This window comes from Macrobrachium nipponense, chromosome 7 (assembly GCF_015104395.2).
Source record: "Macrobrachium nipponense isolate FS-2020 chromosome 7, ASM1510439v2, whole genome shotgun sequence".
Lineage (NCBI taxonomy): Eukaryota > Metazoa > Arthropoda > Malacostraca > Decapoda > Palaemonidae > Macrobrachium > Macrobrachium nipponense.
Genome location: NC_061109.1, coordinates 113,120,027 through 113,136,430, shown reverse-complemented (window position 1 = coordinate 113,136,430; position 16,404 = coordinate 113,120,027). Strand labels below are relative to the sequence as shown.

At 36.2% G+C, this 16,404-nt stretch overlaps 1 protein-coding gene across 2 annotated transcripts in view; it reads left to right on the top strand.

The window, feature by feature from the left end:
- The first annotated feature begins 2,274 nt into the window (after positions 1-2,274).
- LOC135217096 (PIN2/TERF1-interacting telomerase inhibitor 1-like) overlaps positions 2,275-16,404 on the top strand; it is a 68,564-nt gene continuing 54,434 nt past the window's right edge. Inside the window, exons 1-5 of one of the 2 annotated variants that reach the window (XM_064252785.1) lie at positions 2,301-2,489; positions 3,500-3,640; positions 5,920-6,042; positions 14,204-14,408; positions 15,590-15,776. In XM_064252785.1, the coding sequence (XP_064108855.1) occupies positions 5,946-6,042; positions 14,204-14,408; positions 15,590-15,776 (489 nt within the window). In that variant the 5' untranslated portion in view covers positions 2,301-2,489; positions 3,500-3,640; positions 5,920-5,945. Of the gene's footprint in view, positions 2,490-3,499; positions 3,641-5,919; positions 6,043-14,203; positions 14,409-15,589; positions 15,777-16,404 lie in introns of both variants that reach the window. The other variant, XM_064252784.1, reaches the window with a different exon arrangement.

Genomic DNA, 16,404 nt, shown 5'->3' with positions numbered 1-16,404 from the left:
TCCAGTTGGTATCCTTTAAAATAGCGTTTTAGAATCAGAAGCTTGTTACCCTTTGTGCTGAGCCAATGAGAAGTAAGAGAAACTATATATGCCTCAAGGACCTGCAATTTTCTAGCTTAGACTAAACTCTGGAACTTGTTTTCGGGAATAGGTATTCCAATAGATGTCAGCTATGCTTTATTTTTCAGATGGTTTCTTCAAACCAATTAAAGAATTTTCTCTTGATCGCCTCCCTTTTTTGCAAAGATGTTGAAATATGTCGATTTCGCTGTTGTCCAAGTTTACACCAAAGTAAAAACAACACAATCTATCATTTGCAAAGATGTCAGCCATTATTTGCTGATGAAATAAAAGTCCTTTGAATGGTGTCGAAGTACATGCACGTTGTTCCTGTCCAAACATGCCGACCTAGCATATTTGCAATAATACTGCTTGAAACAGTATCGAAGATAGCTAGGACAATAATATACTGGAGCCGCAGTTCACACCAGAATACAGACAAGACGCAAGAGTAAATAACAGAGACCCCAAGAATGATGATACGATAAAAACCTGTGGTCAGGAGACTGCATGGGAGTCGGCATGCATTGTTGAAGGATGAGAGTGGAGTTTTGTTGCTGAAAAGTGGAGGAGGCGCGATGAGGTAAGGGACTATTATTATCATATGACTTCACAGCAGTCACCCAGATAATGTAATGTATAAAGAAGGCTGCAATGCAAAATGGCGGGGCCAGCAACTCGCATTCACAAATCAAACCTTTAGCATTGTTGACAGCTTCTTCCATTACGATTAATCCTGTAGGGAGGTTGCGCCGTTAGTCCACCGTAGGAAAGACCCTTGAATTACTTTTACTGTACGTCCGTTCATATTCCCTTTATTCCATCTGACTATCCACCCTCTCTTATCAAGTGTTTCATAGTGCAACTGCGAAGTTTCCCTGCTGTTACCCCTTTCAAACATTTTTTCTGTCAGTGACAGCTGTGAATGACCTCATAGGTCCCAGGTTTTGGCTATTGGCCGAAATTCTATACTATTCTATTTTATTCTATTCCATTAGGTTAATCGCACTATTCCTATCAAGTAAACAAGTAATTCTGGTGTCAGTACACCTCACGTGATGCACTGTAGGCTTTACTTAAGGGTCTTTGCAGCGTCTCTTCGGCCCTTATCTGCAGACTTTTATTCCTTTTACTGTAACTCCGTTCATATTCTTTCTTCTCTATGACTTTCCATACTAACAGTTTTCAAAGTGCAGCTGCGAGGTTTCCTCCGGCTACTCCTTTCAAACCTTACTGTCAAGCGCTGAATGAACGCTTGGCCTTAGGCCTAATTTCCATATTCTGTTGTATTGTATGGTGCTCACAGTTCCAGCTTCATTATCTTATCCCTAAAAGATTGCACAGTGCCTCCACGTTATAAATTTGGCAGTGGTTCTTCATTTTTAAAAAAAGCGTTTCAATATCAAGTCAGTTCCAACTATTTTTATATATATTCCCAGTTGCTTATGATTATGGATGAATTGCAACTATATTTTATTTGTTGTGTTTTGTAAAGGTTATTAATAGTTTAACAAGTATCTAGTCTTCCAGATCATTGAGTTCATCAATATTTGTTGCAAGTTTCTGACAGCCAGCCTTTACTACCGAATAGTAGTACCGATGTCGCTGTACGTATTATTTATGCGTGGCCTACTGTTTTCGTATCAGCCGTATTTATTCAAGTGTAATGCATTTCATTTTGTCCCATTGTTACCTCAATTTTAATTGTTTCTTTACGCTGTTGCTTATAGATATCATCCTGAGCATGATATTTTGAATTTTATTTCATGCCTACGTAAAACTCTGTCCATAAATGAATTATATGTAAACCGAAGATATTGCCTTAAAAAGTTCCACATATTTTGGGTGTAGATGTATGGTTTAATTTTAATTGCACTTAAGGCAAACAAATAAAGCTTAAATATTGTAAAAAAAAATTTGGGCAAGGCTTAAATAGTGTTGGTAGAAAGTTATTATCTTAAGAACTGAATACATAATGAGAAAAACTAAGTATAAAATGTATAAAGTTGTTTGTCACAAGTGACAGAGACGTTCTCTGTTGAACACATTTAAAGCACGTCCGCCTAACTAAACTTTCTTTACTAAAATATATTGAAAACAAATAATCGAAGGGTATCTAAATCCACTACGGAATAATAAGACAACGTTGCCTCAATGGAGTAGAAGAAAGTGAGAAGCTTCAAGATTTAGGGAGTGCCGGTACAGAGGTAATGGTTTCGTGAAATGGTGGCACTGCACATGGCAGCAGTCACAGTTGTGCCAGTCGGGTTATTTGTGTGGCAGATTTGATTATGTAATACATCAACCAAAATTCTTTAATCATTCTCAAAATTGCGTACGAAGGTAAACTACAATAATGGCTATGTTAGCAGAGCCTCGGAGGAGACAGAAATGGTCGTTGAATCCAAGAGGAGCGTTGTGGGCTAACGGTAAGTACCAACTACCTAGGTACTACTCTAGGTCCTAGCTACCTACTAGGTATTTTCTCCAAAGTTAGAAATTAAGGCCATATTTTAGATTAAACAGAGGGTAATGAAAAGTGTGGCCATACGCAGTGCACACTACCTTCATGACGCTTTCGAAATTTTGGATCACCTGAAGAAAAGCGACCCCAACACACGCGGGGTTTGCTTTTCTTCAGGTGGAAAATAGGTATTGGGGTCGCTTTTCTTAAGGTGAGGAATTAGCTAACAGGGGTTACAGTAAGGCCGTAGCGGAACGGCGCTTCGCGCCTTATCTGCATATTTTAAGATTCTTGGCAAGCTCGGTATGTTCTAGCAAGAGGTAATGTTGCCCTGCGCGTGCTAGCCACAGGGGTTACAGTAGGTTTGATTATTTTTGTACTGAAATTGCAAGACAATACGCTTTTAATTAACTATTGATTGTTTGTCTAAATTTGTGTTTTTAACAAATGTTTAATAAAGTATTTTAATGAATAGGGTAAAAAACCGCATGGTACAGGGGTGGGCCATGTACGATCAATGTGTACAACCCCAAAAAAAGTACATTATAACGCGTACTGACATCGGAGATGGGCATCAGTCGCGACTTGTTGTTGGTGAGAAACGGAGCTAAAGACCTCTACTCCGGTGTCAGGACGCGTTATAATGTACTTTTCTTGGGGTTGTACACATTGATCGTACATGGTCCACCCCTGTATCATGCGGTTTTTTACCCTAGCTATATATCTATATTTTTTTCTCCTTTTTTTCTATAAAATTATGAGCTAAAGTGGGTCACCTGAAGATTGAAGACACCATCAAGCAGGGGTCGTTTATCTTCAGGTGGAAAATATTGAGGTCACTTTTCTTCAGGAGGAAAATATTGGCGTCGATTTTCTTCAGGGGAGGTATTAGGGGTCGCTAATCTTCAGGTGATCCGAAATTCTTACTTACAACTATAAATATTTCGAAGATTGATGCCATCTTTATGTTTTCAGAGTCGCTTGTGTCAACAAACTTCCCATTTCCTGTGCTAAATCCGCACACCAATTGTACCCATAGACGCTAGGGCACTTTCATCACAACAATTGTAAACACCGACTTCGAACCACTACATTTTTAAGGAAACTACAATTTTTGTAAGAAGAAGATGAAGCGTGCACTAGATAATTATTTAAATAAATAGTTAAACGGCAGTATAAGGTCATGAATTGCATAAATATTTTTACATATTCATGATTATTAATTTGAAAATATCGTTGTTGAAAAAGTAACTAGATTCCTGACTCAAATATCAACAGTTTTGCTCGTGAACGGTACCTACGGCATTCTTCGCACTCTTCAATTGTTTATCAGTGTTGCCAATTGGTATGTGTTTACCCTCCAAACTGGGTATAAGACTTACACCAAACCGGGGAAATAAGTAAAATTAGCGTGTCTATAGATAGGAGACACCTATCACTAGTAGTATCACATAAACATAGTCCTTATGTTATCATTTCAATATAAAGCTGATGGTAATTGAATGATTCCATTTGTTAAATTTTACAGAAAACTTTGGAAACTCACAAAATGCTATCAAAGATTTAAAAAAAAAACAAAGATAACCTCAATAGTGTGAACCATTGACCTCACTCTATTGTTTTTGATGTCGTGATGTGGTCGGGAATCAAATGTCATTGTGTCATTTATCAGTCAAAGAAACATCCCTTGCTCAGCGAGAGACAAGTACTATAGCACTGCATTGGTGCAAGTTCTTGTTAAAGAGATATCAAGAAGACTTAATACCAAAGAGAATCATACATAGGTGAATAAAATTATTTAGAGTATGGCAAAATTTAGAAAAAAGGCCTAGAAGTGGAACATATCAAAGCACCACAAGACAGCAAGAAAATTTGATTGTTGCAGCTGTCAAAAACAATCCCTGATTGTAGCAGTAGGTTTTTATTGTAAATATCTGAAATACTAGATTTAAACGAGAAAGTATCCTTTCATATTTTCTATCCTTTCAGCTACTTATGCTTATAGCAATAGGTCTAGGCATACATGTGAAACTAAATTTAATGAATTAATTTCTATTTAGAAAAAATGAATAGCTACAGAAAGATTAACCCAAGAGAGCTCTTATGAAAGTAAGTCTTTCATGTTAATGTATTCATCAGCTTTGACTCCCACAGCTTTTCGACGTGTCCGGGTGAAACAGGATGATATGCAAGGAATTAGAAAAATAAAGACCAAATTGTATTTGTTTGATTTTTTTTATGATTGCATTTTGACTTGAGATAGGTCTGAGTAAATTATGTGGAGCAATAACGAAAAGGACAAGAAAAAAGGAAAACATGGCGAAAGGGGAATAATCAAATGAAGCAGATTAATATTGTGTTATGTGTCGGCTGTAAGTGACGAAGTGACGAAGTGACGACACCCCAGTACTGTACGATGTGTTGGGTTAAGACTCAAGCAGCAGTACAGTCAACTTCCAAACGCTTATGCCATTGCTGTCACGAAGTATTAGTTGAGAATAGAATTAGAATTCATTGGCTCATGGGTATATATTTTCCTTACTTTGCAAAACAAGTATATATCTTTGATATGTTGAATAAATCTACTGAATTCCATTTTAATTTATTTCAAGTAGCCATTAACATCTTTGAATGGAAATATTATTTTTTTATAAGTAAATAATCTGTCACCTGTATATGGCAATATTTTCATAGCAAACAGCGAACTAAGAAACTATGCCAATTATTCGTTGGCTGACTGTACTTCTACCTTTTTGGACACATTAGTACAGTTAAATGAGGGGTTAATGTATGTATTTATACATAATAGTACATACATTACAACAATGAGACTAAGCGCCTCAGTGGCGTGGTTGGTTTGGTGTTTGCTTCTCACCTTGGTGGTCGCAGGTTCGATTCTCGGCCATTCCATTGAGGAGTGAGAGATGTGTATTTCTGGTGATAGAAGTTCACTCTCGACGTGGATCGGAAGACACGTAAAGCCATTGGTCCCGTTGCTGAATAACCACTGGTTCCATGCAACGTAAAAACACCATACAAACAAACAAACAAACAATGAGACTGCTCAATGTTGTTGCCACTCCTTAATAAGTATATGTTAATTCTGCACATTCAGTGAGTAGTAATTTTTGTATTCTGTATCTTGGCCCAGCCCTTTTGAATGTGTGCATGTTTATTCTCATCTTATGCGTCTGGCAATACTGATTATACTTCACCTTTTGTTCTGATTTTTATTCCCCCTCTTAACTGTTATGATAAGAAGTACTGTCATACTTGCACAGACATGTTTATATAGCTAGTCTATATATATTGGTGGAGCCTTCATTTGTGTAGTACTGTAGTACTATATGTAGTATGTATATATTTATGTCAAATGTTACTGTATATTATTTCAGATGACAATAAGTTTGGACAAAAGCTGATGGAGAAGATGGGATGGTCTAAAGGTAAAGGTCTTGGAAAAGATGAGCAAGGTGACAAAGACCACATTTCAGTTCGCATAAAAGACAACACGAAAGGCAAGGTTATTTTATTTTTATATTTTTATTTTTATTTGGATGACTATCATTGTTGGTTTCTTAAATATAGATATAATTTCTCCCTCTATAGAAACCCTTTGTATTATCCTAGGTATATTTGCATGCTAAGTTTGTTAATATCTCATAAGAATTTATGTTTGTTCCTACACGTTATACAAACCCTCGATCCTTTACATTAGGAATTACTTTCAGCGTAGGCTGGAATATGGCCGTTAAATTCTTGAACAAGGTGGTAAGGCAGTAACTACTGTCTGGTAGGCAGGTAGGCCCACCTGTCTGAATGTAAACACTCCACTTTGCTTTCGGTCATCTTCCAATGAAAATGTATGTTGTTCATATGTGGAACAAACCTTTGGTCTTTACAGTATGATAAATTGTCTTGTGCCAGCTGGAAACCAGTTAAAACAATCAAAGATTGTAAGCAAGGACTCTGTGGAATCTGACAACTCATGCGTATACGAGGTGGAGGCTGGTCACTGACCAGGCATAGAACCTTGTGACGTATCAGTCTTTCTTTGGCCGCCTTGGAGATTAGATGCTTTTGCTATCCTTCCAATCCGGTTGCTTTGTTTACCTGTGTTTCTTTGTGTTTTCAATTGTGCATGTTTGTGGGTTTCGAATGGGGACCTCCTTGATTCTCAGTTTCTTTTCCCTAGGACCCAGTTAGAAGATACAGTCGACCGGCGACGAGTAGATACTAAAGATAAGGTGGTCTCTCATGCAGTGTCCAAGTCGAAGGCTCGTTCTCGTCCTCTATCCCCCTCAACAATAAGCAAGATGGTCTTCTCCTGTCAAGTCATCTAGGCGTTCGGCTTTTGTGAGAGTCTCTCAGTCTCCTTCACAGCCCAAGACAAAACAGCAATAGTGTCCCTTTCAATCCTGCCCCTACAAGCCTGGGAGGGACTCTAGAGGAACGGGCAGAGGGGGTTGTCAGCAGAGTGGGCGCCTCTCCCTTGCCATGGGTAGTGGATGTTCTTCAGGTGGGATACCTACTACCCTTCAACTTCTCTCCCCCTCTCTTGGACAGACCCTTTCTCAACTGGATGTATGCTTACGACTCCCCGAAGTATTTAGGCCTTCGAGGGGAAGAGTTGAAGATGCTGAAAAAAGGGTGCAGTGGAAGAAGTACAGCGTCCTTCTGTGGGGTTTTACAGTTGAATTTTCCTGGTTCCAAAAGCTACGGTTGACTGGAGACCAGTAATTGACCTTTCCAATCTGAATCTCTTTGTCAGGAAGATGAGGTTCAGGATGGAGACGCCCCGGATAGTGTTGGCAGCGATAAGAGACAATGACTTCTTACGGTCATTAGACTTGAAGGTTGCTTACTTCCAGATTCCGGTTCACCCTTTGTCCAGGAAGCTCCTTCGCTTCACTCTGAAAGGTCTTTTGCTTCGGGGTGACTATGACCCTTCAGGTGTTCACAAGGGTCTTTGCTCTCGTCTCGACATGGGCTCATGCTCAAGGGATTCGCTTGCTAAGATACCTTGACGACTGGCTGGCCTTGGCAAGCTCCAGGGAGAAGTTGCTTCAAGACAGAGATTATCATCTTCAGCTTCATCAGGAGTGAGGCATAGTAGTAAACCTGGAAAAGTCCAATCTGGTCAACAGCCACACAGCTCTCTATCTAAGTATGTCTGTGGATACGGCAGCGTCAAGGGTTTGGTCAGTGGTACATGTATTCCTGTCACAGCCCGAACAGCCAGGTCACCAGTGGCAGGTCCTCCTAAGGATTTTTTCTTCTCTGGAGAAGCTGATCCCTCATGGTTGCCTTCATCTTTGGTCTCTGCAGTGAGACAGAAGGACTTCTGGTCCCCAGCAGGGGATTCCCTTCTGCAGAGAGTGCCTCTGTCAGAGGAGGTGAGGGAAGACCTTTGTTGGTGATTGGGCGACCGGAATCTCTTGGTAGGATTCCCTCTTGTGTTCTCCCCCTCCAGACTTTCTCCTGTTTTCGGATGCTTCCATCACCAGTTGGGGTGCTCATCTGGAAGATCTTTTCTCAGGCACTTGGAGTGCAGAAGAGAAGCTGCTGCACATCAACGTTTTGGAGTTAAAGGCAGCTTTCCTAGGTTTACAGGAGTTTTAGGAGAAGGTAGAGGGTCATTCGGTTGTTCTGACGTCCAACAACACCGCAGTTGTCGCCTATGTGAACAAGCAGGGGGACCTGGTGTCTTGTCAGCTCCATTCGTTGACAGTTAAGTAGCACCATTGGGCTATCAACAATTCAGTGAAGCTCTCTGCCAGGTAAATTCCAGGTCTGAGGAATGTGGTAGCCGTCAAGCTGAGTCATCAGAACCAATCCAGGGTATAGAGTGGTCTCTGTATCAGGATGTAGTGGATAGGCTTTTTCATGTTTGGGGAAGGCTTATGCTAGATGTCTTCGCCACTTGCTTCAACAGGAAGCTGGAGGTTTACTGTTCAGTGGTCCTGCATCCTCTTGCTCTAACAGAGGAAGCCATACAGCCCCCTCTGGGCAACCTCAAGGTGTACGCCTTCCCTTCATTTTACCTGATCCATTAAGTTCTGAACAGGGTAATGAGCTCTCAAAATCTCAGGATGACCTTAGTGGCTCCTCTGTGGCCTCAAGCGGAGTGGTTCCCGGATCTTCTGTGTCTTTTGTCAGAGGTTCCGAGGGAGATTCCCCCATGGCGGCTACTGTTTTGTCAGCCTCATGTCGAAAGATTTCACCAGTAGAATCCCTCTCTTCATGGCTGAAGATTATCAAGTATCTCTTCCAAGCGAGAGGTTTTTCTCAAAAGGCTGCGGGCTGGCTGTCCGGTTATCTCAGGAAATCCTCTTCAGCAGTTTACCAAGGGAAATGGGTAGTCTACTGTGAATGGTGTTGTCAACGGGGTATCTCTCCACTCAGAGCTTCTGTTCAGCGGATAGCAGATTTGTTTATCTTCCTCAGGGAAGAGAAAGGTCTTTCTATTTCGGTTATCAGAGGCTACAGAGCAGCCTTGGGTTTGGTGTTGCGTCTGAAAGACATGGACATCTCTTCATCCTGGGAAATCTTGTTGTTCAGGAGTTTCAAAGTCCTGTTCTCCAAGAGAACTCAAGCCGCCCGCATGGGATCTTTCTCTTGTCCTGAGAAGTCTCACTTGAGCTCCTTTTGAGCCCTGCATCGATCATCAGACAGAGATCTGACTCTGAAGACAGTTTTTCTGTTGGCCTTCGCTTCTTGGGTATTGTGGCTAAGATCCAGAATCCCTCGGTGCATGACAGATTTGCCTCATTTTCCATTCCCTCACTGAATGACCTTGTGGACAAGGATCTGCAAGAGCTCCAGCTTTGTCCCATCAGAGCTCTACGATGCTATCTTAAAAGGACTCGTCACCTAAGACCTAGGTGTCATAGACTTTTTGTTAGCACTGGTTGATCCAGAAGGGAGGTGTCCAAGAACACAATTTCATTATGGTTGCTTGAGGCGATTAAACAGGCTCACTCCTCTCTTTGTAGTTCTGTCACTGAGTCTGTGCAGGCTAGAGCACGTGACATCAGAGGTACGTATAAGTTCCTCTCTGGCAATTAAGAAAAACTTCTGTTCATAGGATTTTGAAGGCTGGTTCTTGGTTGCATCATTCCACGTTCACTTCCTTTTACCTGAAGAACGTTGCCCACAGGTCTTTGGACACTTTTTCCGTAGGTCCTGTGGTGGCTGCCCAGCAGGTGGTGTAATTCACCTAGTGCCCCTCACAGGCAATTCGTATCTTACCTAAGATGATGGTGTGGAAGAGAGAATGAGTTGAGTTGGCTGGTCTCTTTCTTTCTCTTTGTTCCTTTCTTCTTCCTACAGGCAGGTTTTAGAATAGACATGTCATGTGCTGGATCTAGGTCTGATACAGGTGAGTAAGGTGGTCATACCTGGTGGAAGTTTGGCAATGTGACTATGCAATAGATAAATCTGCTATTCAGTAGCAAAAACTCCTCTCTCTTTAGCAAGGGGAGTGAGGAGTGGTAGCAAACCCCTGTAGCTTATATGTTTTGTTACTTGAAGAGTCAGAGTTTTCTTTTTAACCAGTTTGTATTTTTCATAGCTAACAAACCTAAGGTCTTAACGTTTACTGCCTTCCTGTAACTGCCCTTCTCACTTTTTTCCTGGGTTGGGGGAAAGACTGATGTGTCACAAGGTTCTATACCTGGGTGGTGACCAGGTGCCTCAGTGGCGTGATCGGTATGGTCTTGACCTGCCACCTCAGTGGCTGCGAGTTCGATTCTCGGGCATTCCATTGAGGTGTTAGAGATGTGTATTTCTGGTGGTAGAAATTCACTTTCAATGTGGTTCGGAAGTCACGTAAAGCCGTTGGTCCCGTTGCTGAATAACCACTGGTTCCATGCAATGTAAAAACCATACAAACAAACAAAACAAACAAGCATCCACCTCGTATATGCATGAGTTGCCAGATTCCACAGATTTTTTACTTACAATCTTTGATTGTTTTAACTGGTTTCCAGCTTACGTGAGAAGATTATCCTATTGTTAAGACCTCAGGTTTGTTAGCTATGAAAAATACAAATTTGTGAAAAATTTATTTTGTGAGCTCTTGCTGACCAGCCATTAATCACGATTTTCCCGGTGGGATCTTTCTTTTATTATTTTGAATGAATGAAATGATATATATATATATATATATATATATATATATATATATATATATATATATTTTTATATATATTATATATATATATATATATAATATATATATATATATATATATATATATATATATGATATATATATACGTATATATATTATGTATAAATATATTATATATATGTATAGGTTATATATATATTATTATATATATATGTTATATATATTTATATACAACATATCTATATCTATATATATATATACGATATATATATATATATATATATATATATATATATATATAATATATATATATATATATATCTATATCTATATATATATATATCATATCTATATATATATATCTATATATATATATATATATATATATATATATATATAATATATATATATATATATATATATATATATATATATATATATCTATATCTATCTATCTATCTATATATATCTCTATAGAGATATATATATCTATATAGAGATATATATATCTATATATGAGATATATATATCTATATATAGATTATATATATATCTATATATATTATATATATATCTATATATATATATATATATATATATATATATAATATTGTATATATATAAATGTATATATAAATAAGGCGCCGAAAGTCTTTACACCCCAGTGCAATTTAGGCAAACGCCATACACACGCGCAGCCTTCTTCGACCTGTAAAAGGAATGCAAAAATTTAGTAAAGATATTGAAAATGGTGTGTCAGTTTACCTTAGACTTTCTAGTATTTGGTAGCACCAAATTTGTTCTCTTTAGCTGCCTTCAGCCGTCGGGGAACACTTTCAATGAGGTGCTGACAGATCTCTGGTTCGATACTGTTCCAAGCAGCGATGATGGCGGCTTTGAGTTTCTCGATATTGGAGCAGTCAACCTTCTGCAAACGTTTTTTAATGATCGACCACAGATTTCTCATGGGACTAAAATCAGGGGAATTTGGGGGCCAGTCACTTAAAAGCTCCACCACAATCCTGCAACCAGTTCCTAATCAATGGCGTTGTGTGGCACCGTGCGCCGTCTTGCTGAAGAATTGAAGCACCTGTCTTCTCAAAGCTCCCTCTAAATAATTCATTTAGCACAACGTAATAAATGTGCTGGTTCACTCGTTCATTATTTTCAAATATACACAATTCCCCAACTCCCTCATAACCCATAGAACCTCATACCATCAAAAAAGTTTTGGGAAACTTTTCACGAGGACGAATAAGTTTGTCACTGCACTTGTTAAGGCGGGGACTTCGCCAACTTTCGTTGAGGTGCTTGCCGAGCAATGGAATGTGGATTCGTCAGTGAACAACACTTTTTTCCAGTTATTAACGTCCCATTTACCAAATCTATGAAAAAAAAAAAAAAACTTTCGTGTTTCTTAATATGGGCGTCAGTTAGCTTGCTCTTCTTAGGAGCCACAACACTCTTGAATCCCAACTTGCATGACAAGTACGTCTGTAAAGTACGTACTTTTACACTTTCCTAAAATTTCAGGGTTTTCTTCCCTGAATTGACGAGCGCTGTGTGAAGGATTAAGCTCTGCTTCCCTTCTCAGTAGCGAAATAGATCGTTCAGACAGCAACAGGGGCCTCCCAGACTTCTTGGCGGGAAGAGGTACCTCTTTCTTCCCTGACGCCTTGTACCTCGCAACAATGTTCTGAACTGTTCGACGCTTCAAATCCGTCTGCCGCACAATTTCAGCGGTATTTAACCCGAATTCAAAGCACTGAATGACCCTTACATGATCATCCCTAGAAGTATAAGGACCCACCATTACGCATAAAGGCACAGGGATTGGCAACACAAGGGCAACACCACGAGACGAACAAATCCTGACAGGAGTGCCAGCAAAACAAACCGACTTACACCACGGCTAATGAGCTACTGATCAGTTATTGTTTCCTTAATCAAGGACACAGTGGAAACAATAAAAGGTGCCAATTAGTCATTTTTTCTCTCAGGCATTTTCCGTGACTGATTATGGAGGATTCTTTAAGACGCTGAAAGTCTTTGCGCAGCCTTCAGGGGTGCAAAGACTTTCAGCGCCCACTTATATATATATATATATATAATATTATATATACGTATTAAAATATATATATCTATAAATATATTATATATATTTTATATATGTATATATCTATATATATATAATATATATATATATATTATCTATATATATATATATATATATATTATTATATATATATATCTATATATATATCATATATATATCTATATATATCTACATATAATATATATATATATATATATATATAATAATACATATATATATATATATATATTCTATATATCTATATTCTAGATCTATATATATATTATATATATTATATAGATATATATATATATATATATATATATATATACTATATATTTATATTATATTATTATATATATATTTTATATTTATTATTATATATTATATGGGATTAATATATTATATATTAGATGTGTATTATAAATCCATATAATATATATATATATAGATATATATATATATATATCTAATATATCTGTCTATATCTATGTATATATATATATATATATATATATATATCTATATATATAATTTAATAATTATAATTATTATATAGATTATGATATAGATAATATCTATATATATCTATATATATATATTAATATAAAATATAATATTATATATATAATATATAAGAAATATATTATGATATATATTGTATATATATATAGATATATATTGTATATATATATATATAGTATATATTTATATATATATCTATCTATATATATCTATATATACTATATACTATATATATATATATATATATTTATATATATATATATATATATATATATATATATATATATATATGATTATAATCACTTTAGCACGTGATTCATTTATCACACATATCCACAGAGTGAAAAATAAGAGACACGGGAAGTTGGATATGTGGTGATATGTACGTATATATAAGATATATATATATTATATTTATAATATTATATATATATTATATTATGATATATATCCAATATATAAAATTCATTTATATATCTACATCTATATATTAATATATATTTATTATCTATATTTATCTATAATATAATCATATTATATATATATATATATATATATACTATATATAGATATATATATATATAATATTATATATATATATATATACACACATATTATAATTATATTAATAAATAATGATATATATATAATATATATAATATATATATATATAGAGATTATATATATATATATATATATAATTATATACACTTTGTTGATGATTTGTTAAAATTAAGTGACTTTAATAATTAACAAATAATTAGTAAAATTCTGTATGGTATCTAATTCCAGATTTGAATGGACTGTTGTTGTAGTTTGAAGGCATTGTTTTGTGTAATTCAGACTTAATTTAGTATATGCATGAATCTTCTTAATGAATTTAAGTTTTTCACTGATGGAAACCATTATTTGAATTTTTCCTACAGGTCTTGGGTACAAAGGAAAAGATGATGAATGGATAAAACACTATGAAGGCTTTGAGGAAGTTCTGGCCACCCTAAATAGTGAAAATAATAGTAGAGCCAGTTCCCCTTGCAGTGATGCCCCAAACAATGAAGTGAATGTGGATTGCAAAGCCTCAAAACACACATCGTTGGAAGCTCTATCCAAAAATTCTAATGCAAGATTGCAGTAAGTAAAATTTCTAGAATTCAGGGTAAAGTATATAATTTTCAATCCATAGGCACAACTGGTACTTTGGTAGATTATTATTATTATATTATTATTATGTATTCTGAGGGAATTTTTTCCCCCCCACTTTGTCTTGAAGTCTCGACTGCCTGACCATATTACATAATCCCATCATAAAGCCCTATTTTGCTTTTCAAGTTTACAGATACGATATCATGTTTTATTTTTCTATGATAAAGTTTCTAAATTAGTTGGTAAAATACAGATTTATTTTACCCTCAAAATCAATAATGATTGGTTCAGGGAATGTGATTGTGCAAAGGACTGTGATGGTGCCAAGCTGTTCCCTAGTGAGGGGTTAAGTATGAAAAGTATAATTTTGAATATGAATATTTTCTTATTTACATCTGTTTTCAGGTAATATTTAACCCCCCCCCCCCCCCCCCCCCCCAAGATGTTTTATTGATGTACTGTTTTAATGAAGGACAATTAGAAATATAGCTTCAAATTTGTCATATTCATGATATACATTATTGCGTATTACTGAATGCATTGATCCACAGTTACTGTACATTAATATAAGCTTAGACATTGAAGAAAGAAAATTTAAGTATTTATAGAAAAAAATTATGCAAGAAAATCATAACAGATATTGAAAAGCAAAGCAAAATTATAAAAAGAGTTGTAAGGACAAGTGAATATGATTTGCAAAGGCAGGAGAAGGAGAAAAGCAATGCATTAGTGTCAATTGTATTACTTATTACAAATGACATAAACATCCAGGTCTGTCCTGTTTTATGTCCTCTGGAATGTGAGGCAAAACTGATTATCATGGGTGTTGGATTGTGGTATATCCTCTCTTGTTAATTGACCGTTAATGGACCCACCTGATCTCATTAGTTGTGTAACTGTGTTTCACAATACCAAAGTGATGGGCTTAAGTAAGGTTGTGATTTGTGCATTGTACTCAGGGAAAGGTTAAGACAAGAAATAGAGTTTTATATTCCAGAATATGTATTTCAAATACACTCTTTTAGATTAAATTTATTAGTTGACTAGGATATGTACATACAGTATATATGAAGAAGTCTTTGTAATTTTTGCATATGTAAATTACGTATACTGTTTTGTTTCTCTGTTTTATTGTATGAAAATGAATATTGAAATTATATTTTCTCCAGTTATAAAAAGTTCACTCGAGGAAAGGATCTAAGTCAACTCAACCTGGATGATATTGAATGCATCACTGGATCAAAACGTGCCAAGCAGCTTGCAGAAATTGCTAAAAAAGAACATTTTGAAGAGGTGGAAGTAGGAAAACAAGAACGAGCTAGTGGTATTACAACTATTAAAGGTGGCAATATTCAGGTAAGTTTCTTAAATCTCAATTACTTTTTGATTAACCCAAGCCCATCAATTTACATGAGCCTGATTTTGCAGTGATACAAAAGAAAGAAGAATCCTCACTTGGCCAGCATTTGGGTAGCGTTTGTGGTAATGGTGGTGGTCAAGTCTTTTTTCTGTGTCTATAAGACAATTAACATGCTGCTTCTGCTTCTGAAAATTGTTAATTTTGATCTTGGATTTTCATATTTTTCTTTTTTTCATCTGTATACCCTAGGCCTAGGATATCATGTATCCCATTTTTAATGTTTACTTAATTTTTCTAATTCCATAATTGTTGTGTATATTCTTCCTTCTTCAGATGTAAGTGTCATTTTAGTTGTTACTACCATGTTGGTGTTTGTAGGAACTGTACAGCTGTTTTCTTTGAATAACTGCTTCGCATCACTACTGACAGCTTTGTTGGATCAGGTGTATCATGTCTCATTTGTATTTGTTTGTATTTATATCCTTTTGGTGTAGGTATACAATGTCATAATGAGGTTTTGGGTCATGCATTAGTTAGTTTTGTTAAGTGCCAGAGTTTTGCTTGAGGTTCAGGTGACCCACAATGCTCCTGTAGTTTGTTTAAGTGTCTGGCTGAAAATGTTTC